This window comes from Bombina bombina, chromosome 6, assembly GCF_027579735.1.
Source record: "Bombina bombina isolate aBomBom1 chromosome 6, aBomBom1.pri, whole genome shotgun sequence".
Classification (NCBI taxonomy): Eukaryota; Metazoa; Chordata; class Amphibia; order Anura; family Bombinatoridae; genus Bombina; species Bombina bombina.
This window is the reverse complement of record NC_069504.1, coordinates 654099923-654124922: the sequence shown is the minus strand read 5'-3', so window position 1 is coordinate 654124922 and position 25000 is coordinate 654099923. Positions and strand designations below refer to the sequence as shown.

The window sequence follows — 25000 nt, the reverse complement described above, 5'->3', positions numbered from 1 at the left end:
TTAATAATGAAACCAAACAAAACAAAACAAAATGCCTTAGCAATAGAGGGAAGATACTTCACATGGATGTTTGAAACAAAGTGACACCAGAGTATCCAGGAACTCCGGGACTGTATTACTACCAATAGTTTATCATGTCATATCTTGAATTGAGTCCACGGGGTACTCGGGTGTCTAACTTAAAAATGCAGTAGATTTCCCTTTTAGCTAGAAGCTGGTCCAGATTGCCACCTTTATTTGGCAACGATGGCTCGATGACGCACCATCTGAATGTGTTTAGGTTCCCATTGTGTGTTTTAGTGAAGTGTTGGACCAGTGGTGTAGATGCTTTGGCTATATTGATTGTGGACAACTGCTCTCTTATTCTGGATCTCATGTCCCTAGAAGTGAGACCCACATACTGCAAATTGCATAGAGAACAGGTGATCAAGTAGATTACATAGCTCGTGGTGCACTTGAGGCATGACTGAATGTCAAAGCTCTTACCATTAGCAGTTGAAACAAAACTTTTAGTGAGATGTACATATTCAGCAGGCTTGCATCTTCTACTGCCACATTTGTACACAGGAGCTATTGGTGTTTTGTGTCTGTCTCAAATGAGTGGGTGCCAAAATGCATCCCAAAGTTCTGCTCTTTCTATAAGAACACCTAATACCCCTGTCCACAGCATTCACTAGGCGATCGTCCGCTGCCAAGAGAGAGAAGTGTTTTTTAACTATCCTGCAAACCTGCTGGTACTGTGTGCTAAACTCAGTAACAAAGTGGATCCCTTTAAAAGTGTCTGTGCATTTGGCTCTGTATTTCTCTCCCAAAAGAGTATCTCTGGAGGTAGACTCAACTGCTTTCCTGGCTCTCATTATGTAATTTTGGGATACTTCCTCTCACTAAGTTTCTTACGGCTAGATTTGGAGTTTTGTCGGTAACGACCCGAAAAGCTAACGCCGGCTTTTTTCTGGCCGCACCATAAAAATAACTCTGGTATTGAGAGTCCACATAAAGGCTGCGTTAGGCTCCAAAAAAGGAGCGTAGAGCATATTTAACGCAGCTTCAACTCTCGATACCAGAGTTGCTTACGCAAGCGGCCAGCCTCAAAAACGTGCTTGTGCACGATTCCCCCATAGGAAACAATGGGGCTGTTTGAGCTGAAAAAAAACCTAACACCTGCAAAAAAGCTGCGTTCAGCTCCTAGCGCAGCCCCATTGTTTGCTATGCGGAAACACTTCCTACGTCTGCACCTAACACTCTAACATGTACCCCGAGTCTAAACACCCCTAACCTTACACTTATTAACCCCTAATCTGCCGCTCCGTAAACCGCCGCTACTTACATTATCCCTATGTACCCCTAATCTGCTGCCCTAACATCGCCGACCCCTATATTATATTTATTAACCCCTAATCTGCCCCCCACAACGTCACCTCCACCTGCCTACACTTATTAACCCCTAATCTGCCGAGCGGACCTGAGCGCTACTATAATAAAGTTATTAACCCCTAATCCGCCTCACTAACCCTATCATAAATAGTATTAACCCCTAATCTGCCCTCCCTAACATCGCCGACACCTAACTTCAAACATTAACCCCTAATCTGCCGACCGGAGCTCACCGCTATTCTAATAAATGTATTAACCCCTAAAGCTAAGTCTAACCCTAACACTAACACTCCCCTAAGTTAAATATAATTTACATCTAACGAAATTAATTATCTCTTATTAAATAAATTATTCCTATTTAAAGCTAAATACTTACCTGTAAAATAAATCCTAATATAGCTACAATATAAATTATAATTACATTGTAGCTATTTTAGGATTAATATTTATTTTACAGGCAACTTTGTAATTATTTTAACCATGTACAATAGCTATTAAATAGTTAAGAACTATTTAATAGTTACCTAGTTAAAATAATTACAAAATTACCTGTAAAATAAATCCTAACCTAAGTTAGAATTAAACCTAACACTATACTATCATTAAATTAATTAAATAAAATACCTACAATTACCTACAATTAAACCTAACACTTTGCGGGGCATGCCCCAAGAAGTTCAGCTCTTTTGCCTGTAAAAAAAAACATACAATACCCCCCCCCCAACATTACAACCCACCACCCACATACCCCTAATCTAACCCAAACCCCCCTTAAATAAACCTAACACTAAGCCCCTGAAGATCATCCTACCTTGTCTTCACCTCACCAGGTATCACCGATCCATCCTGGCTCCAAAATCTTCATCCAACCCAAGTGGGGGCTGGCGATCCATCATCCGGTGGCTGAAGAGGTCCAGAAGAGGCTCCAAAGTCTTCATCCTAACCGGGAAGAAGAGGCGATCCGGACCGGCAACCATCTTGATCCAAGCGGCATCTTCTATCTTCATCCGATGACGACCGGCTCCATCCTGAAGACCTCCACCGCGGACCCATCTTTTTCCGGCGACGTTCAACTGAAGAATGACGGTTCCTTTAAGGGACGTCATCCAAGATGGCGTCTCTCGAATTCCTATTGGCTGATAGGATTCTATCAGCCAATCGGAATTAAGGTAGGAATATTCTGATTGGCTGATGGAATCAGCCAATCAGAATCAAGTTCAATCCGATTGGCTGATCCAATCAGCCAATCAGATTGAGCTCGCATTCTATTGGCTGTTCCGATCAGCCAATAGAATGCGAGCTCAATCTGATTGGCTGATTGGATCAGCCAATCGGATTGAACTTGATTCTGATTGGCTGATTCCATCAGCCAATCAGAATATTCCTACCTTAATTCCTCTTCCCGGATAGGATGAAGACTTTAGAGCCTCTTCTGGACCTCTTCAGCCACCAGATGATGGATCGCCAGCCCCGGCTTGGGTTGGATGAAGATTTTGGAGCCAGGACGGATCGGTGATACCTGGTGAGGTGAAGACAAGGTAGGATGATCTTCAGGGGCTTAGTGTTAGGTTTATTTAAGGGGGGTTTGGGTTAGATTAGGGGTATGTGGGTGGTGGGTTGTAATGTTGGGGGGGGTATTGTATGTTTTTTTTTACAGGCAAAAGAGCTGAACGTCTTGGGGCATGCCCCGCAAAGGGCCCTGTTCAGGGCTGGTAAGGTAAAAGAGCTTTTAACTTTAGTAATTTAGAATAGGGTAGGGCATTTTTTATTTTGGGGGTCTTTGTTATTTTATTAGGGGGCTTAGAGTAGGTGTAATTAGTTTAAAATTGTTAATATTTTTCTTATGTTTGTAAATATTTTTTATTTTTTGTAACTTAGTTCTTTTTTATTTTTTGTACTTTAGTTAGTTTATTTCATTGTAGTTATTTGTAGATATTGTATTTAATTAATGTATTGATAGTGTAGTGTTAGGTTTAATTGTAGGTAATTATAGGTATTTTATTTAATTAATTTAATGATAGTATAGTGTTAGGTTTAATTGTAACTTAGGTTAGGATTTATTTTACAGGTAATTTTGTAATTATTTTAACTAGGTAGCTATTAAATAGTTCTTAACTATTTAATAGCTATTGTACCTGGTTAAAATAATTACAAAGTTGCCTGTAAAATAAATTTTAATCCTAAAATAGCTACAATGTAATTATAATTTATATTGTAGCTATATTAGGATTTATTTTACAGGTAAGTATTTAGCTTTAAATAGGAATAATTTATTTAATAAGAGTTCATTTATTTTGTTAGATTAAAATTATATTTAATTTAGGGGGGTGTTAGTGTTAGGGTTAGACTTTGCTTTAGGGGTTAATACATTTATTAGAATAGCGGTGAGCTCCGGTCGGCAGATTAGGGGTTAATAATTGAAGTTAGGTGTCGGCGATGTTAGGGAGGGCAGATTAGGGGTTAATACTATTTATTATAGGGTTAGTGAGGCGGATTAGGGGTTAATAACTTTATTATAGTAGCGGTGCAGTCCGCTCGGCAGATTAGGGGTTAATAAGTGTAGGCAGGTGGAGGCGACGTTGAGGGGGGCAGATTAGGGGTTAATAAATATAATATAGGGGTCGGCGGTGTTAGGGGCAGCAGATTAGGGGTACATAGCTATAATGTAGGTGGCGGCGCTTTGCGGTCGGCAGATTAGGGGTTAATTATTGTAGGTAGCTGGCGGCAATGTTGTGGGGGGGCAGATTAGGGGTTAATAAATATAATACAGGGGTCGGCGGTGTTAGGGGCAGCAGATTAGGGGTACATAAGTATAACGTAGGTGGCGGTCGGCAGATTAGGGGTTAAAAAAATTTAATCGAGTGGCGGCGATGTGGGGGGCCTCAGTTTAGGGGTACATAGGTAGTTTATGGGTGTTAGTGTACTTTAGAGTACAGTAGTTAAGAGCTTTATGAACCGGCGTTAGCCCAAAAAGCTCTTAACTACTTACTTTTTTCTGCGGCTGGAGTTTTGTTGTTAGATTTCTAACGCTCACTTCAGACACGACTCTAAATACCGGAGTTAGAAAGATCCCATTGAAAAGATAGGATACGCAATTGACATAAGGGGATCTGCGGTATGGAAAAGTCGCGGCTGAAAAGTGAGCGTTAGACCCTTTTTTGAGTGACTCCAAATACCGGAGTTAGCCTAAAACCAGCGTTAGGAGCCTCTAACGCTGGTTTTCACGGCTAACGCCAAACTCCAAATCTAGCCGTTAATTTGTTCATTTGCTTCTCTTTCAAAATCAGAGGGACTGGAGCAATTTTTTTTTTGTATTATTGTAAATTGTCCCTTTGCAACTGCAAATCTGATCTGTTTAGGATGACAACTGCTGCCATGCAAAAGGGTATTCCCTGTTATGAACTTGCGATACACATTGGTTGATACTTTTTCTCCCTTTTCTCCTTTAAGGGTCAAATCCAAGAAGTTAATTTCAATTGGATTAATTTCAAATGTGAAACGTAAATTCATATCATTACAATTCAGATAATTTAGAAAATTCTGTATATCATTGTGATCTCCTGTCGAAACGAACAGGAGATCATCACTGTACCTTTTGTACAGCTTGATGTTATTCTTAAAATGGTTCCTATCTCCAAAGATGCGGTCTAGCTCCCACCAACCTAAATACAGGTTGGCGTAAGATGGGGCAAACTTCGCCCTCATGGCCGTACCTTATCTCTGCCGATAGAAATCTTCCTTAGTGTCATTAGTGTTGTGTAATTGGCGTTGTGCTTCAGTCATGTAATCAACTTTGTTCATTACAACAACCGCAGCGCCCTTGTCGGCGGTGCATATCACTAAATTATGATTATTTTGAAGTTCAACCAGAGCCCTTTTTTTTGTTTAATAGTGAGATTTTGTCTGGTTCCATTTGCACTATTCTCTATCTTCACTAGATCAGTTTCTATTCCGTGCTGAAAAGTCTCTAACACACTGCCTCTGCTGTGGATTGGATAAAATCTGGACTTACTTTTCAGAGACTGGCCCCTCTTCACTGTTCCCAAAGTGGTCCTGGATTAATTCGCAAGAATCTGTAATGAAACCACATCACACATCTCGTCAAAACTTTGGAAATTATGTTGTGTGTCTGAAAATTCAAAAGTGGTGTCATCCCCCCAAAATGTTTTTGCAAAGTCAAATTTCTGATTAAACTATTAACATCTAGGAGTGGTTGGTAGTGGGAGAAAAGCCTAGACCAAGTGCAAGAATGACATACTGCTCTACTGTAAGCCTTTCGGAAGAAAGGTTAAGAACATTATTTATTATTTGTATTTTGTCTGTGGACAACTCCCTCTGAGCTGATACCTCCACTGGGCATTCTGTGTTTGTCTCCCACTGTCCACCTGATCTTGGGCCTGTGGAAAAAACAGAATTTATGCTTACCTGATAAATTACTTTCTCTTACGGTGTATCCAGTCCACGGATTCATCCTTACTTGTGGGATATTCTCATTCCCTACAGGAAGTGGCAAAGAGAGCACACAGCAAAGCTGTCCATATAGCTCCCCCTCAGGCTCCGCCCCCCCAGTCATTTGACCGACGGTTAGGAGAAAAAGGAGAAACCATAGGGTGCAGTGGTGACTGTAGTTTAAACAATACATTTTAACCTGGCTTAATTGCCAGGGCGGGACGTGGACTGGATACACCGTAAGAGAAAGTAATTTATCAGGTAAGCATAAATTCTGTTTTCTCTTACAAGGTGTATCCAGTCTACGGATTCATCCTTACTTGTGGGATACCAATACCAAAGCTTTAGGACACGGATGAAGGGAGGGAACAAGACAGGTAACCTAAACGGAAGGTACCACTGCTTGCAAAATCTTTCTCCCAAAAATAGCCTCCGAAGAAGCAAAAATATCGAATTTGTAAAATTTGGCAAAAGTATGCAGTGAAGACCAAGTCGCTGCCTTACAAATCTGTTCAACAGAAGCCTCATTCTTGAAAGCCCATGTGGAAGTCACAGCTCTGGTGGAATGAGCTGTAATTCGTTCAGGAGGCTGCTGTCCAGCAGTCTCATAAGCCAATCGGATGATGCTTTTCAGCCAGAAGGAAAGAGAGGTAGCAGTTGCTTTCTGACCTCTCCTCTTACCAGAATAGACAACAAACAAGGATGATGTTTGTCTGAAATCTTTAGTTGCTTGTAAGTAGAATTTTAAAGCACGAACCACATCAAGATTGTGTAATAGTCGTTCCTTCCTTGAGGATGGATTAGGACACAGAGAAGGAACAATGATTTCCTGGTTAATGTTCTTATTAGAAACCACTTTAGGAAGAAAACCAGGTTTGGTACGCAAAACTACCTTATCTGCATGGAACACCAGATAGGGTGAATTACACTGCAAAGCAGATAATTCTGAAACTCTTCAAGCAGAAGATATAGCTACCAAAAACAAAACTTTCCAAGATAATAATTTAATATCTATGGAATGTAAAGGTTCAAACGGAACCCCTTGAAGAACTGAAAGAACTAAATTTAGACTCCATGGAGGAGCCACAGGTTTATAGACAGGCTTGATTCTGACTAAAGCCTGTGCAAACGCTTGAACGTCTGGTACTTCTGCCAGACGCTTGTGTAACAAGATAGACAGAGCAGATATCTGTCCCTTTAAGGTACTAGCTGATAACCCTTTCTCCAATCCCTCTTGGAGAAAAGACAATATCCTTGGAATCCTAATCTTACTCCACGAGTAACCCTTGGATTTACACCAACAAAGATATTTCCGCCATATCTTATGGTAAATTTTCCTGGTGACAGTTTTTCTAGCTTCGATCAGAGTATCTATGACTGATTCAGAGAACCCACGCTTGGATAGAATTAAGTGTTCAATCTCCAAGCAGTCAGCTGCAGAGAAACTAGATGTGGATGCAAGAATGGACCCTGTATTAGAAGGTCCTGCCTCATTGGCAGTGTCCATGGTGGGACAGATGACATGTCCACTAGGTCTGCATACCAAGTCCTGCGTGGCCACGCAGGCACTATCAGAATTACCGAGGCCTTCTCCTGTTTGATTCTGGCTATCAGCCGACGGAGAAGGGGAAACGGTGGAAAGACATAGGCCAGATTGAAGGACCAAGGCGCTACTAGAGCATCTATCAAAGCCGCCTTGGGGTCCCTGGACCTGGATCCGTAAAGAGGAAGTTTGGTGTTCTGACGGGACGCCATCAGATCCATTTCTGGAATGCCCCAAAGCTGAGTCAGCTGAGCAAATACCTCTGGGTGAAGTTCCCACTCCCCCGGGTGAAAAGTCTGACGACTTAGGAAATCCGCTTCCCAGTTGTCTACTCCTGGGATGTGAATCGCAGATAGGTGGCAGGAGTGATCCTCCGCCCACCTGATTATCTTGGTTACTTCCTTCATCGCTAAGGAACTCTTTGTTCCTCCCTGATGATTGATGTATGCTACAGTCGTGATGTTGTCCGACTGAAATCTGATGAACTTGGCCGCCACTAGCTGAGGCCAAGACTGGAGCGTATTGAATATCGCTCTCAGCTCCAAAATGTTTATCGGGAGAAGAGACTCTTCCCGAGACCATAGGCCCTGAGCTTTCAGGGAGCCCCAGACCGCGCCCCAGCCTAACAGACTGGCGTCGGTCATTACGATGATCCACTCCGGTCTGCGGAAGCACATTCCCTGAGACAGGTGATCCTGAGACAACCACCAGAGAAGAGAATATCTGATTTCCTGGTCCAGTTGGATTTGAGGAGACAAATCTGCATAATCCCCATTCCACTGTTTGAGCATGCACAATTGCAGTGGTCTGAGATTAATTCGAGCAAATGGGACTACGTCCATTGCTGCTACCATTAATTCGATTACCTCCATGCACTGAGCTACAGATGGCCGAGGAATGGAATGAAGAGCTCGGCAAGTGCTTAGAAGCTTTAACTTTCTGACCTCCGTCAGAAATATTCTCATTTCTACCGAGTCTTTTAATGTTCCAAGGAAGGGAACCCTTGTGAGTGGGGACAGAGAACTTTTTTCGGTGTTCACCTTCCACCCGTGAGACCTTAGAAAGGCCAGAACAATATCCGTATGAGCCTTGGCTCTGGGAAAAGACGATGCCTGAATCAAGATGTCGTCCAGATAGGGTGCTACTGCAATGCCCCGCGGTCTTAGTACCGCTAGAAGGGACCCTAGCACTTTTGTGAAAATTCTTGGAGCGGTGGCCAGCCTGAAGGGAAGGGCCACGAACTGGTAATGCTTGTCCAGAAAAGCGAACCATAGGAACTGATGGGGATCTTTGTGGATAGGAATATGAAGGTACGCATCCTTTAGATCCATGGTAGTCATATATTGACCTTCCTGGATCATCGGTAAGATTGTCCGAATGGTCTCCATCTTGAAGGTTGGAACTCTGAGGAATTTGTTTAGAATTTTTAGATCCAGGATTGGTCTGAAAGTTCCTTCCTTTTTGGGAACCACAAACAGGTTTGAGTAAAAACCCAGTCCTTCGTGGCTAGGTAAAATTGGAGTCATAAAAATGAACATCCTGCCACGTATATTATATATACTACAAACACTCCCAATCTCCATCCCTAAAAACTTCCTCCCACAGCTACAAAAAATACTTGAACAATTCATATGGAATAATATAAAACCCAGAGTTCCAAGAAAAACACTTTACATGACTAGAGATAAAGGAGGTTTAGGCTTCCCAGAACTGGCATCCTACAGACAGGCCATTTTCCTACAAAGAGTTGTGGAATGGGCCCATAATTACAACCACAAAGCATGGGTGAAACTTGATGGCCAGCTCCTTGGTCTCAATAATGTAAGTGTCCTAGCATTCACACTGCCAACAAATCGCCCGAAAATCACCAATAATTATACTATCATAGCAGAAACTCTAAGAATATGGGACAAGACAGTCAACACTAGCACATATATCTCATCAAAACATTCACCGCTCATACCTATTATCGAAAACCCAGATCTCCCATACTGTCAACTGGGAACACAAATGAGTAAGCCCTACAGCCTTCGTGAAGGCTCCTTACATTTTGCAATGGCGGGCGGGAAACTACTACCCCAACAAGATATGATAGAAAAATATGGTACAATTTTTCACTCTTGGCTGAGATACAACCAACTCCAACATTTCTTAACACACCACAAGAATAAAGAGAACTTCATGAGAGCCCTGACTACATTTGAAACACTATGCACGACAAACAAACCAATATGGAGATTGATCTCATTGATATATAAACTTCTATCAGCACCCCCTGGCTCAGCTCTCCCCTCATACACAAGGGCATGGGAAAGGGACCTAGGCAGAGACATTGACGAGGACACATGGCTTAAGTCTTTTAAATTAACTAAGCGCTCATCCATCTCCGCTAATGTTCAGGAAATTCATTTAAAACTCACTAATAGATGGTACTTAACACCAACAAGACTACACAGATGTTACCAGACAGCCAGCCCCATGTGCTGGAGAGACAGTGGAGAACATGGTACACTCTTGCACATCTGGTGGGAGTGCCCAAAAATAAAAGACTACTGGGACAGAGTGCTTAACATTATGTCAGACAGATTGCAAATAACCATACCAAACACGCCTGAGGCGACCCTTCTGTTTCATTTACCAGAAGTAAAAACACAACATACGCGAGCTCTGATGCTTATAATGCTCACAGGAGCTAAAAAATTAATACCGAGGAAATGGAAGTCGGGAATTGTCCCGTCACTTGAGGAGTGGAGTCACACAGTAGATGAGCTACTCATATTAGAGAGATTCCACTACTTTAAAGTCAAACAAATAGAGATACACGAAATGATGCTGGCCACGTGGAGAGGCACTGGTCTCTGAGCAAAATAGATCTAGCAAATTCAAAACACACTTCCCAACCTTCCTTCCCCTTCCCTCCCCTATCCCTCCAACACACATGAACCCTCCCCCCCCCCTTTTTTTTTTTTTGTAGTTATTTTAGGTAGATAAGTTAGGAAACTGTGAAAGGAGGAGAGTATAAAAAAAAAAAAGGAAAAAAAATATAGCAGGCTTGGTAAGCAAAGATATTTAAAATACTATGCATGCATGGAGTTACAGATTATACTCAGATATATCCTTAAATAATATATAGTAGAACACAATTGTTAAAACGCAAGCAAAGGATGTGTGTAATGATATGTCTTTTACTGTATGCACAATTTTTGTTTTCAATAAAGCTTGTTTAAAAAAAAAAACAAAAAAAAAACCCAGTCCTTGTTCTGTAATTGGAACTGGACATATCACTCCCATCTTGATTAGATCTTCTACACAGCGTAAGAACGCCTCTTTCTTTGTCTGGTCTGTAGACAGACGAGAAATGTGGAACCTTCCCCTTGGAGGAAGGTCCTTGAATTCTAGAAGATATCCCTGAGCAACTATCTCTAATGCCCAGGGATCGGGAACATCTCTTGCCCAAGCTTGAGCAAAGAGAGAGAGTCTGCCCCCTACCAGATCCGGTCCCGGATCGGGGGCTATCCCTTTTTTCTGTCTTAGTAGCAGCTGCAGGCTTCTTGGCCTATTTACCCATGTTCCAGCCCTGCAAAGGCTTCCAGGTTGTCTTGGGCTGTGAAGTGTTACCCTCCTTCTTTGCGGTTGCAGAGGTTGAAGCAGGACCGCTCTTGAAGTTGCAAAAGGAATGAAAATTAGCCTTGTTTTTAGCCTTAAAAGGTCTATCTTGCGGGAGGGCATGGCCCTTTCCCCCAGTGATATCCGAAATAATCTCTTTCAACTCTGGCCCGAAAAGGGTCTTTCCCTTGAAAGGGATATTCAGTAACTTAGTTTTAGATGACACATCAGCCGACCATGATTTCAGCCAGAGCGATCTGCGCGCCATGATGGCAAAACCAGAATTTTTCGCCGCTAACTTAGCTAATTGCAAAGCGGCATCTGTTATAAAAGAATTAGCCAGCTTTAGAGCTTTAATTCTATCCATAATTTCGTCATATGAGGTCTCTGTCTGGAGCGACTCCTCCAGTGCCTCAAACCAGAAAGCCGCTGCAGTAGTCACAGGAATAATGCAGGCAATAGGTTGGAGAAGGAAACCTTGTTGAACCTAATATTTTCTTTAGTAAACCTTCCAATTTTTTATCCATAGGATCTTTGAAAGCACAACTGTCTTCAATTGGTATAGTTGTGCGCTTGGCAAGTGTTGAAATTGCCCCCTCTACCTTAGGGATCGTCTGCCATGCCTCCCGCCTGGGATCAGTTACAGGGAACATTTTCTTAAAGATAGGGGGGGGAACAAAGGGTACACCTGGTCTCTCCCACTCCCTGTCCACAATATCCGCCACCCTCTTCGGGATCGGAAACGCATCAGTGTATACAGGGACTTCTAGGAATTTGTCCATTTTACACAATTTCTCTGGGACCACCATGGGGTCGCAATCATCCAGCATAGCTAATAACTCCTTAAGCAGTACGCGGAGGTGTTCCAGCTTAAATTTAAATGCTAAGGAATCTGATTCTGCCCTCTGAGAAATCTTTCCTGTATCAGATATTTCTCCCTCAGACAGCACATCCCTCACCGTCATTTCAGAGTGTTGTGAGGGTACAACAGATAAAACTTCCAAAGCTTCTGATTGCTCATACTCTGTTCTTAAAACCAAGCTATCACGCTTTTTAGGAAAAACTGGCAGTTTGGATAAAAATGCCGCAAGGGAATTATCCATGACTGCTGCTAATTGTTGTAATGTAATAGGGACCAATGCGCTAGAGGTACTAGGCATCGCTTGTGTAGGCGTGACTGGTGTCGACACATGGGGAGAGGAAGGTGGACTATCCTCATTATCTTCTGTTAAAGAATCATCTTGGGCTACATTTTTAAGTGAAACAGCGTTATCCTTAAAATGCATAGATACATTAGCACACTTAAAACACAAATGTAAAGGGGGTTCCACCATGGCTACTAAACACATAGAGCAACGTCTATCTGTAGGCTCAGACATGTTAAACAGACTTAGACAGCACTCAAAGACTGAAAAATACCTACCTTGCCCCTGGGGATTAGTTTGATGAAAAATAAGCCTCTATGAAGTCCTCAAGAAGTTTTAGGACCCTCCACGTGAAGCTGCATGAAGCTGTCTGCAATATGAAGTGCGCAACTGAGGCGCGAAATTTAGGCCCCCTCCCTCTCCACTCCGGAGTTGTGGGGCCTTCAAAACCCTAAATAGGTGTCTAAAATTCTGCCATGTGGAAGAAAATCCCAAATAACACTCCAAAGGTGATAAAAACATGTATAGTGATTATATTTTACTAAAAAATAATCGATTGCCCTTTAACAGTGTCCACCAGTCATTTAGCACTGTTAAATAAGCCTTCCTTCTATACTGAGTCTCAGAATATGGCTTACCTTCCCCACATGGGGATTCTTGTCAGTCTTCTAGCATTACTAAGTCTTGACTAGAAAAAGATGACTGAACATACCTTGTAGCAGTTAAGCCTGCAAACTGTTCCCCCCAACTGAAGTTTTCTTGGTACTCCTCAGTCCTGCATGGGAACAGCAGTGGATTTTAGTTACAACATGCTAAAATCATTTTCCTCTCAGCAGAATTCTTCATCACTTTCTGCTAGAGAGTAAATAGTACAAACCGGCACTATTTCAAAATAACAAACTTTTGATTGAAGATATAAAAACTACAAATCTAGCACCACATTCACTTTACCCTCCCGTGGAGATGCTACTTTTTAGAGCGGCAAAGAGAATGACTGGGGGGGGCGGAGCCTGAGGGGGAGCTATATGGACAGCTTTGTTGTGTGCACTCTCTGCGCCACTTCCTGTAGGGAATGAGAATATCCCACAAGTAAGGATGAATCCGTGGACTGGATACACCTTGTAAGAGAAACCTGTTCAATGTCAGAACGTGGAATATTAGTTGTATGTGTGGGGAGGGGGGCCTGTTGTATTTGATAATGTGTCCCCTGTTCAGCTCTAATAATCTCTTTGGGTCTGACTACTAGCTCTTCAGAAGGAAAAACCTTGTTTTTCAATATCCCTGAAGTGGAAGGTGCAGAGGCAGAAGCAGAGGACTTATTCCATTCATCAGAAGAGCATTCTGTTTCACTCTCAGATGATTTATTGCCTCTGCGTCTGCGATTGCCTCTTCTCTGGTTACTGGAGAATTGATTACGCCTAAATTCCCCTGTTGTTGCTGTTTACGGTTCCAAATATAAACTGAGTTTTTTTTATCATTCCTTCTTCCATATATTTATCAAAATCCCAAACATCCCACTGTGTTTTACATTCCTTAAGAAGTAGGGATTCCATGGATTCAAATGGTGCTCAAGAATAAAATCTCTTTATCATCAGAAAAAATCTGTTCATATTCAGACATGTCATTGCCTCTTGCTGTAGCAGGCATTAAAGAAAAAAAAGTCTCTGTTTGACTTAGTAGGATTTTCTTGTAATGAAGTCTTCATAATGCAGAGATACTGTACCCCAAAAGAACTGTAAACCACTGTTGGATACCTCCAGAGGATATCAATTATGTTATAGTGAAAAATGAAAGAGGGGTTCAGTTTCATCAATGTCCACACTTATAATACTCAGAAAGTGTCATGCTGCCACTCTAACACTCTCTCCCCATAAATCAAAGCCAGTACTTCTAGGTACCTGCTTACCACACTCTGGGGGCCTATCCTCTGTGATGCTGGTGTGAGTGCTGCGGCGTAAAGGGGCTCAGTATCCTGACGGTCTGTGATCTACGATCGGCTTGCCTTCTTTTCACCAATGTCAGCGTCTCAGCTTCGTCTTGTGCGGCACTCACAAGCGTTTCGGATGACGTCAGCATTGGGGAGGAGTTGAGCATGCAGGAAGGAACAGGATCCTGTACCTTCCTGCAGAGTACCGTTGTACCACCCGGCCACCACAATTAACTCGTCCCCCAACGCTGACGTCATCCAAAGCGCCTGTGAGTGCCGCACAAGGAGAAGTTGAGACGCTGACATTGGTGAGAGAAAGGCAAGTCTTTAGACCGCTGCTTCATAACTTCTGTTTCCGGCAAGCCTGAGGGCTCACACAGAAACAGGGGCATCATGCTCCATACAGAGCTTGATAAATCGGCCCCATATTGTACCAAAGTACCATAAGATCTATTTATTCAGAATAAATATTTCCATATTTAACATGTTCTTCAATGTGAGGAAGATTGGATTTTGAAATATTGATATTTTCATGTTGGGTTGGCGCACATGAGAATATACAATCGGGTTTGCACGCGAGTAGGGTGTTAGATTTTAGGGTTTTTTCTCCATTGACTTCTATGGGAGAATAGGTTATCACTCTTGCGGTAGTCTAACTTCTGCTTTTTGCACAGTTAGAGCGTGAGTGAAAGCGCTAAATAGCGTTCCACTCGTAATCTGGCTCAATATATTCTCATTTAAGAACACCAGTAATATATAATATGATGAAATATAAATAAAATACGCCAAAACATTAATTAGATAAAATAGTAGGCAGAAAATGTATATTAGTTTGAACATAAAGCAACCTGAAAACACAAGCATTGCATAAAATTAGATTTGTACTTATACACATCAACAATTTGTCAGTAATAATCATTATGAAAATTTGCAATGGAACATAAAATTTCAGTTAATTTGGTAATTAACAGTATTACATTATAATTACTTTTGTTAATAATAATACTTATAATAATCAAATTGTGTAATTATTAGCAGCCCGGTTTTATTCTTCTGTAGAGCTTAGTGTATGACGCACCATTGAATAATTTGAAGCTTCATATTTTGGTAGATATATTATGTGTGCTCAAAAACAAACTAATTTAATTAACATCTTTCTTTGGTAAACAGACAGGGCAATTTTGCTAATCAAATAAAAGCTTGTTTAGATGGGGATCCGGTTCATAATCATTTTTCTTTGTGCCGTGTAAACTTATTTGGCTGTTTATTTCTGAGAATATTTTCGTATAATAAATGGATGTCCATTTATAAATAAGTTTCATATTGCAGTGATTAGAAAATGTACTTCCCATACACAGGCCTAGATTTAGAGTTCGGCGGTAGCCGTCAAAACCAGCGTTAGAGGCTCCTAACGCTGGTTTTGGCCGCCCGCTGGTATTTGGAGTCAGTGATTAAAGGGTCTAACGCTCACTTTACAGCCGCGACTTTTCCATACCGCAGATCCCCCTACGCCATTTGCGTAGCCTATCTTTTCAATGGGATCTTTCTAACGCTGGTATTTAGAGTCGTTTCTGCAGTGAGCGTTAGAGCTCTAACGACAAGATTCCAGCCGCCTGAAAAAAGCAGGAGTTAAGAGCTTTCTGGCTAACGCCGGTTTATAAAGCTCTTAACTACTGTACCCTAAACTACACTAACACCCATAAACTACCTATGTACCCCTAAACCGAGGTCCCCCCACATCGCCGCCACTCGATTAAAATTTTTAACCCCTAATCTGCCGACCGCCACCTACATTATACTTATGTACCCCTAATCTGCTGCCCCTAACCCCGCCGACCCCTATATTATATTTATTAACCCCTAACTTGCCCCACACAACGTCGCCGCAAGCTACTTAAAATAATTAACCCCTAATCTTCCGACCGCAAATCGCCGCCACCTACGTTATCCCTATGTACCCCTAATCTTCTGCCCCTAACATCGCCGACCCCTATGTTATATTTATTAACCCCTAATCTGCCCCCCACAACGTCGCCGACACCTGCCTACACTTATTAACCCCTAATCTGCCGAGCGGACCTGAGCGCTACTATAATAAAGTTATTAACCCCTAATCCGCCTCACTAACCCTATCATAAATAGTATTAACCCCTAATCTGCCCTCCCTAACATCGCCGACACCTACCTTCAATTATTAACCCCTAATCTGCCGACCGGAGCTCACCGCTATTCTAATAAATGTATTAACCCCTAAAGCTAAGTCTAACCCTAACACTAACACCCCCCTAAGTTAAATATAATTTTTATCTAACGAAATAAATTAACTCTTATTAAATAAATGATTCCTATTTAAAACTAAATACTTACCTGTAAAATAAATCCTAATATAGCTACAATATAAATTACATTTATATTATAGCTATTTTAGGATTAATATTTATTTTACAGGTAACTTTGTATTTATTTTAACCAGGTACAATAGCTATTAAATAGTTAAGAACTATTTAATAGTTACCTAGTTAAAATAATTACAAATTTACCTGTAAAATAAATCCTAACCTAAGATATAATTAAACCTAACACTACCCTATCAATAAAATAATTAAATAAACTACCTACAATTACCTACAATTAACCTAACACTACACTATCAATAAATTAATTAAACACAATTGCTACAAATAAATACAATTAAATAAACTATCTAAAGTACAAAAAATAAAAAAGAACTAAGTTACAGAAAATAAAAAAATATTTACAAACATAAGAAAAATATTACAACAATTTTAAACTAATTACACCTACTCTAAGCCCCCTAATAAAATAACAAAGACCCCCAAAATAAAAAATTCCCTACCCTATTCTAAATTTAAAAAGTTACAAGCTCTTTTACCTTACCAGCCCTGAACAGGGCCCTTTGCGGGGCATGCCCCAAGAATTTCAGCTCTTTTGCCTGTAAAAAAAAACATACAATACCCCCCCCCCAACATTACAACCCACCACCCACATACCCCTAATCTAACCCAAACCCCCCTTAAATAAACCTAACACTAAGCCCCTGATGATCTTCCTACCTTGTCTTCACCATGCCAGGTTCACCGATCCGTCCTGGCTCCAAGATCTTCATCCAACCCAAGCAGGGGCTAGACATCCACTGAAGAAGTCCAGAAGAGGGTCCAAAGTCTTCCTCCTATCCGGCAAGAAGAGGACATCCGGACCGGCAAACATCTTCTCCAAGCGGCATCTTCTATGTTCTTCCATCCGATGACGACCGGCTCCATCTTGAAGACCTCCAGCGCGGATCCATCCTCTTCTTCCGACGACTAGACGACGAATGACGGTTCCTTTAAGGGACGTCATCCAAGATGGCGTCCCTCGAATTCCGATTGGCTGATAGGATTCTATCAGCCAATCGGAATTAAGGTAGGAATTTTCTGATTGGCTGATGGAATCAGCCAATCAGAATCAAGTTCAATCCGATTGGCTGATCCAATCAGCCAATCAGATTGAGCTCGCATTCTATTGGCTGTTCCGATCAGCCAATAGAATGCGAGCTCAATCTGATTGGCTGATTGGATCAGCCAATCGGATTGATCTTGATTCTGATTGGCTGATTCCATCAGCCAATCAGAAAATTCCTACCTTAATTCCGATTGGCTGATAGAATCCTATCAGCCAATCGGAATTCGAGGGACGCCATCTTGGATGACGTCCCTTAAAGGAACCGTCATTCGTCGTCTAGTCGTCGGAAGAAGAGGATGGATCCGCGCTGGAGGTCTTCAAGATGGAGCCGGTCGTCATCGGATGGAAGAACATAGAAGATGCCGCTTGGAGAAGATGTTTGCCGGTCCGGATGTCCTCTTCTTGCCGGATAGGAGGAAGACTTTGGACCCTCTTCTGGACTTCTTCAGTGGATGTCTAGCCCCTGCTTGGGTTGGATGAAGATCTTGGAGCCAGGACGGATCGGTGAACCTGGCATGGTGAAGACAAGGTAGGAAGATCATCAGGGGCTTAGTGTTAGGTTTATTTAAGGGGGGTTTGGGTTAGATTAGGGGTATGTGGGTGGTGGGTTGTAATGTTGGGGGGGGGGTATTGTATGTTTTTTTTTACAGGCAAAAGAGCTGAAATTCTTGGGGCATGCCCCGCAAAGGGCCCTGTTCAGGGCTGGTAAGGTAAAAGAGCTTGTAACTTTTTAAATTTAGAATAGGGTAGGGAATTTTTTATTTTGGGGGTCTTTGTTATTTTATTAGGGGGCTTAGAGTAGGTGTAATTAGTTTAAAATTGTTGTAATATTTTTCTTATGTTTGTAAATATTTTTTTATTTTCTGTAACTTAGTTCTTTTTTATTTTTTGTACTTTAGATAGTTTATTTAATTGTATTTATTTGTAGCAATTGTGTTTAATTAATTTATTGATAGTGTAGTGTTAGGTTAATTGTAGGTAATTGTAGGTAGTTTATTTAATTATTTTATTGATAGGGTAGTGTTAGGTTTAATTATATCTTAGGTTAGGATTTATTTTACAGGTAAATTTGTAATTATTTTAACTAGGTAACTATTAAATAGTTCTTAACTATTTAATAGCTATTGTACCTGGTTAAAATAAATACAAAGTTACCTGTAAAATAAATATTAATCCTAAAATAGCTATAATATAAATGTAATTTATATTGTAGCTATATTAGGATTTATTTTACAGGTAAGTATTTAGCTTTAAATAGGAATCATTTATTTAATAAGAGTTAATTTATTTCGTTAGATAAAAATTATATTTAACTTAGGGGGGTGTTAGTGTTAGGGTTAGACTTAGCTTTAGGGGTTAATACATTTATTAGAATAGCGGTGAGCTCCGGTCGGCAGATTAGGGGTTAATAATTGAAGGTAGGTGTCGGCGATGTTAGGGAGGGCAGATTAGGGGTTAATACTATTTATGATAGGGTTAGTGAGGCGGATTAGGGGTTAATAACTTTATTATAGTAGCGCTCAGGTCCGCTCGGCAGATTAGGGGTTAATAAGTGTAGGTAGGTGTCGGCGACGTTGTGGGGGGCAGATTAGGGGTTAATAAATATAACATAGGGGTCGGCGATGTTAGGGCAGCAGATTAGGGGTACATAAGGATAACGTAGGTGGCGGCGGTTTACGGAGCGGCAGATTAGGGGTTAAAAGTGTAATGCAGGGGTCAGCGATAGCGGGGGCGGCAGATTAGGGGTTAATAAATGTAAGGTTAGGGGTGTTTAGACTCGGGGTACATGTTAGGGTGTTAGGTGCAGACGTAGGAAGTGTTTCCCCATAGGAAACAATGGGGCTGCGTTAGGAGCTGAACGCTGCTTTTTTGCAGGTGTTAGGTTTTTTTTCAGCTCAAACAGCCCCATTGTTTCCTATGGGAGAATCGTGCACGAGCACGTTTTTGAGGCCGGCCGCGTCCGTAAGCAACTCTGGTATCGAGAGTTGCATTTGCGGTAAAAATGCTCTACGCTCCTTTTTTGGAGCCTAACGCAGCATTTGTTTGAACTCTCGATACCAGAGTTAAATTTATGGTGCGGCCAGAAAAAAACCCGCGGAGCGTTAACAGCCGTTTTACCGCCAAACTCCAAATCTAGCCGACAGTGTTTTTACAGTTGTGCAATTTTCTGCAGATTAACCCTTTGGCTAACAGGCGATCACAATACATATGTCAAGCATTTGATAATGTTTAACAATTAAGTAGATTTAGTACTAATACAGCGTGTAAATAGCAATAAACCATACCTAAAGGGACACTGAACCCACATTTTTTTTTCATAATTCAGATAGAGCATGCAATTTTAAGCAACTTTTTAATTTACTCCTACTATCAATTTTTCTTTGTTCTCTTGGTATCTTTATTTTAAAAAAGCAGGAATGTAAGTTTAAGAGCCGGCCCATCTTTGGTTCAGCACCTAGGTTGTTTTTGCTGATTGGTGGCTAAATGGTATTCACCAATCAGCAAGCGCTATCCAGTGTTCTGAACCAAAACTTGGTCGGCTCGTAAGCTTACATTCCTGCTTTTTCAAATAAAGATAGCAAGAAAACGAAGAAAAATGGATAAAACAAGTAAATTAGAACGTTGCTTAAAATTGCAAGCTCTATCTGAATCATGAAAGAAAAAAATTGGGTTCAGTGTCCCTTAAGCTTCTTCAATCTAGAATTTGTGTTCCTTTGCTTTATACACAAACCACCTGTGAGTTTACAATGACTTTAGTATCTGGAGCATAAGGCAGGCGCTCCCGGTCCATTTGGCTATTGGTATTGTTTTTTTAACAATGTAGAAACATACTTTTAAAAATAGAAATGTTCTTTGTTGAATTAAAGATACATTCAAATCTAACTTATTCTCAGATAAAGCATGCAATTGTAAGAAATGTTTCAATAAACTTCTGTTATCAAATTTGTTCTTTTGTCAGCAAAGCCCTACTGGGAACTAGCTAGCTATTGGTGGCCGCACTCGTAAGCCTCTTGTTATTGGCCTACCACCAGAAGTGTTCAGCTAGCACCCATTAGTTAATTTCTACTCTGGGGCAAGGGACAAACAAGACATTTCACTTTTACTGCATGTCCCTTTAATAACACCTTCTTTCTCTGGGGTCTTATAATGTCAGTGACCTTTTAATGTTCCACTTCCTCAAATTAAAGTAACATAGCAAATGATTATTTGTTACTATATTGATATATTGTGCTTGATGATTTACAATGCTTGATATATTTTGCAGCCCCCACTTGTGACAACTAGAGTATCATACCAGTTATGAGATGGCAGTGGTGATGGTGCCCTGAATGTATGTATATACAACCCCAATTTCGAAAAAGTTGGGACAGTATGGAAAATGTAAAAAAAGGGGAAAATAAAGTAATTTCAAATTTCAATTCACCCTGTACTATATTGAAAACACATTATTAACACATTATTTTATGTTTTATTGTACTTTTTTTAAAATACACTCATTTCAAATCCGATGACTGCAACACATTCCAAAAAAGTTGCGACAGGGGCAATTTAGGACTAATAGTGATGTGACAAGTCAGAAGGTTATGTCAATCAGGTAAGGCAATCGTGTAATCATAATATATAAGGAGCCTCCAAAAAAGGCCTAGTCCTTCAAGAGCAAGGATGGTTCGAGGCTCGCCAATCTGCCAACAGATGCATCAGCGAATAATCCAACACTTTGAGAACAACATTCCCCAAAGACAAATCGGTAGGATTTTGGGCATTTCACCTTCTATAGGGGCACAATATAATTAAAAGATTCAAGGAATCCGGTCAAATCTCGGTGTGTAAAGGGCAAGGCTGAAAACCACTTCTGAATGCGCGTTATCTCCGATCCCCAGACGTCAATATCTTAAAACCCGTCATGAGTCTGTAATCGATATCCTGACATGGGCTTGGGAATACTTTGGTAAACCTTTGTCAGTCAACACCATTCGCCACTGCATCCAAAGATGCAAGTTAAGGATTTACTATGCAAAGCAGAAGCCATACATCAATACTGTCCAGAAGCCGATTTCTCTGGGCTCGGTCTCATCTGAGATGGACAGTAGCACAGTGGAATCGTGTTTTGTGGTCTGACAAGTCAACATTTCAAATAGTTTTTGGAAAAAACAGCAGTCGTGTTCTCTGGGCCAAAGAGGAAAAGGACCATTCAAGCTGTTATCAGCATCAGGTCCAAAAGCCAGCATATGTCATGGTATGGGGGTTTGTCAGTGCCTATGGCATGGGTAGCTTGCACATCTGTGAGGGCACCATTAATGCAGAAAGCTATGTATACATTTTTGAGCAACATATGCTGCCATCCAGATGCCATCTTTTCCAGTAAAATCCCTGTATTTTCCAGCATGACAACGCCAAACCACATTCTGCCCGGATTACAAGCACATGGTTGCGCAAGCAGAGATTGCGGGTGCTAGCATGGCATGCCTGCTATTCCGACCAGTCTCAGATTGAGAATATGTGGAGCATTATGAAGCGCAAAATAAGGCAATGAGGGCCCTGTATAGTTGCTCAGCTCAAGACATGCATACTGGATGAATGGGGGGAAATTACGCTTGCTGAACTTAAGAAACTGGTGTCTTCAGTGCCCAAACACTTGATAAGTGTTATTAAAAGAAAAGGTGATTTCTATTTTTGGAGTGTGTTGCAGTCATCAGATTTCAAATTAGTGTATAATTTAAAAAAATACATTAATTTCACAAAGTAAAACATCAAATAATGTGCTAATAATCGCCTAGATTTAGAGTTTTGCGGCAAAAGGGGTGCGTTAGCTACACATGATTTCCCCCCCCCCCGCACTTTTTAAACAACGCTGGTATTTAGAGTTGTCTGAATGACTGCGTTAGGCTCCAAAAAGGGAGCGTACAGGCATATTTACCGCCACTTCAACTCTCAATACCAGCGTTGCTTACGGACGCGGCCAGCTTCAAAAACGTGCTTGTGCACGATTACCCCATAGGAAACAATGGGGCATTTTGAGCTGGAAACGCAGCCCCATTGTTTCCTATGGGGAAACAGTTTTTAAGTCTGCACCTAACACCCTAACATGTACCCCAAGTCTAAACACCCCTAACCTTACACTTATTAACCCCTAATCTGCCGCTAATCTGCCGCCCCCGCTATCGCTGACCCCTTTTTAAGGGGGGTTTGGGTTAGATTAGGGGTATGTGGGTGGTGGGTTGTAATGTTGGGGGGGTATTGTATGTTTTCTTACAGGCAAAAGAGCTGTTTTCTTTGGGGCATGCCCCGCAAAAGGCCCTTTTAAGGGCTGGTAAGGTAAAAGAGCTGTAAAATGTTTATTTTAGAATAGGGTAGGGCATTTTTTTATTTTGGGGGGCTTTGTTATTTTTTTAGGAGGCTTAGAGTAGGTGTAATTAGTTTAAAATTCTTGTAATCTTTTTTTATTTTTTGTAATTTAGTGTTTGTTTGTTTTTTGTAATTTAGTGTTTGTTTTTTGTAATTTAGTTTAGTTGATTTAATTGTAGATAATTGTAGATAGTTTATTTAATTCATTTATTGATAGTGTAGTGTTACGTTTAATTGTAACTTAGGTTAGGATTTATTTTACAGGTAATTTTGTAATTATTTTAACTAGGTAACTATTTAATAGTTATTAACTATTTAATAGCTATTGTACCTGGTTAAAATAAATACAAAGTTGCCTGTAAAATAAATATTAATCCTAAAATAGCTACAATGTAATTATTATTTATATTGTAGCTATAATAGGATTTATTTTACAGGTAAGTATTTAGCTTTAAATAGGAATAATTTATTTAATAAGATTTATTTTATTTCGTTAGATTTAAATTATATTTAACTTAGGGGGGTGTTAGGGTTAGTGTTAGACTTAGCTTTAGGGGTTAATACATTTATTATAGTAGCGGCGAGGTCCGGTCGGCAGATTAGGGGTTAATACTTGAAGTTAGGTGTCAGCGATGTTAGGGAGGGCAGATTAGGGGTTAATACTATTTATTATAGGGTTTTTGAGTCGGGAGTGAGGCGGATTAGGGGTTAATACATTTATTATAGTAGCGGTGAGGTCCGGTCGGCAGATTAGGGGTTAATAAGTGTAGGTAGGTAGCGGCGATATTGGGGGGGGCAGATTAGGGGGTAATAAATATTATGTAGGGGTCGGCGATGTTAGGGGCAGTAGATTAGGGGTACATAGGGATAATGTAAGTTGCGGCAGTGTGCAGTCGGCAGATTAGGGGTTCAAAAATTTTTATAGAGTGGCGGCGATGTGGGGGGACCTCGGTTTAGGGGTGCATAGGTAGTTTATGGGTGTTAGTGTACTTTAGAGCACAGTAGTTAAGAGCTTTATGAACCGGCGTTAGCCCAGAAAGCTCTTAACTCCTGGCTTTTTTCTGCGGCTGGAGTCTTGTCGTTAGATTTCTAACGCTCACTTCAGCCAAGACTCTAAATACCGGCGTTAGAAAGATCCCACTGAAAAGATAGGATACGCAATTGACGTAAGGGGATCTGCGGTATGGAAAAGTCGCGGCTGGAAAGTGAGCGTTAGACCCTTACCTACAAGACTCTTAATACCAGAGGGCAGCCAAAACCAGCGTTAGGACCCCCTAACGTTGGTTTTGACGGCTAACGCAGAACTCTAAATCTAGGTGAATGTGTTTTAAATATAGTACAGGGTGAAATGTTCAAAATTACTCTTTTTTTGTTTGTGTTTTTGCATTTTCCATACTGTCCCAAATTTTTTAGAATTGGGGTTGTATGTGTATATATATATATATATATATATATATATATATATATACACACACAAAATAAGCCCTGAAGTTGAACATAGCAAAGCTAAATATAACTCAGTTTGAAAATAATATTCCTACACTGTATGAATAGGTAACTAGCCATGGTCTTGGTATGAAGTCATTCTCTCCATTGTGTTGCACTGCAGCCTTGTAATACCATATTTGTGTAAACATTTAAAGATATTAATGAGATTTGCACTACTTCTTACAGCTTTCTCCATTAATGTGCGCACATGTGATGGTTACCCTGGCCCAGGGGACCTGTATCACTCAGGATTTCATTGCCCCCGCCTAAGTGATTCATCAGAGAACATGTATTGCTGCTGTCCTGGAAATGACTCTCTGAAATTCTGCTGCAGCCAGGAAGAATTTGAAATGCTAATGAAAGTGAATCTGTCAGAGGTGCTTACTACTTACATACACAGGTATATTCCCATTCTGAGTCTTGTTTGTTGTGTAGTTGATTGATAAGCATTAGGGAAGACAGTAGCATACCTACACATAAGGAAATGAGTGAACAACCAAAATATTAATTATTATTTTACTCATGTGACCTAGTGATGGTAAAGTCATGGAAATAGAGACTCAATCAATTGAATCATGGGAAGTCAGTGATTTGGTACATCATGTCACAAAGAGGGTGTACAACATGGTTGCCAACTCTAGTCAATGAAGGTGGCAAAAA

The 25000-nt window shown here is 40.8% G+C and overlaps 1 protein-coding gene across 1 annotated transcript in view; it reads left to right on the top strand.

The window, feature by feature from the left end:
• LOC128664548 (protein shisa-like-1) overlaps positions 1-25000 on the top strand; it is a 121551-nt gene that overhangs the window by 8294 nt on the left and 88257 nt on the right. The window contains exon 2 of the mRNA XM_053719366.1: positions 24527-24740. Within this exon, the coding sequence (XP_053575341.1) occupies positions 24527-24740 (214 nt within the window). The remainder of the gene's footprint in view (positions 1-24526; positions 24741-25000) is intronic.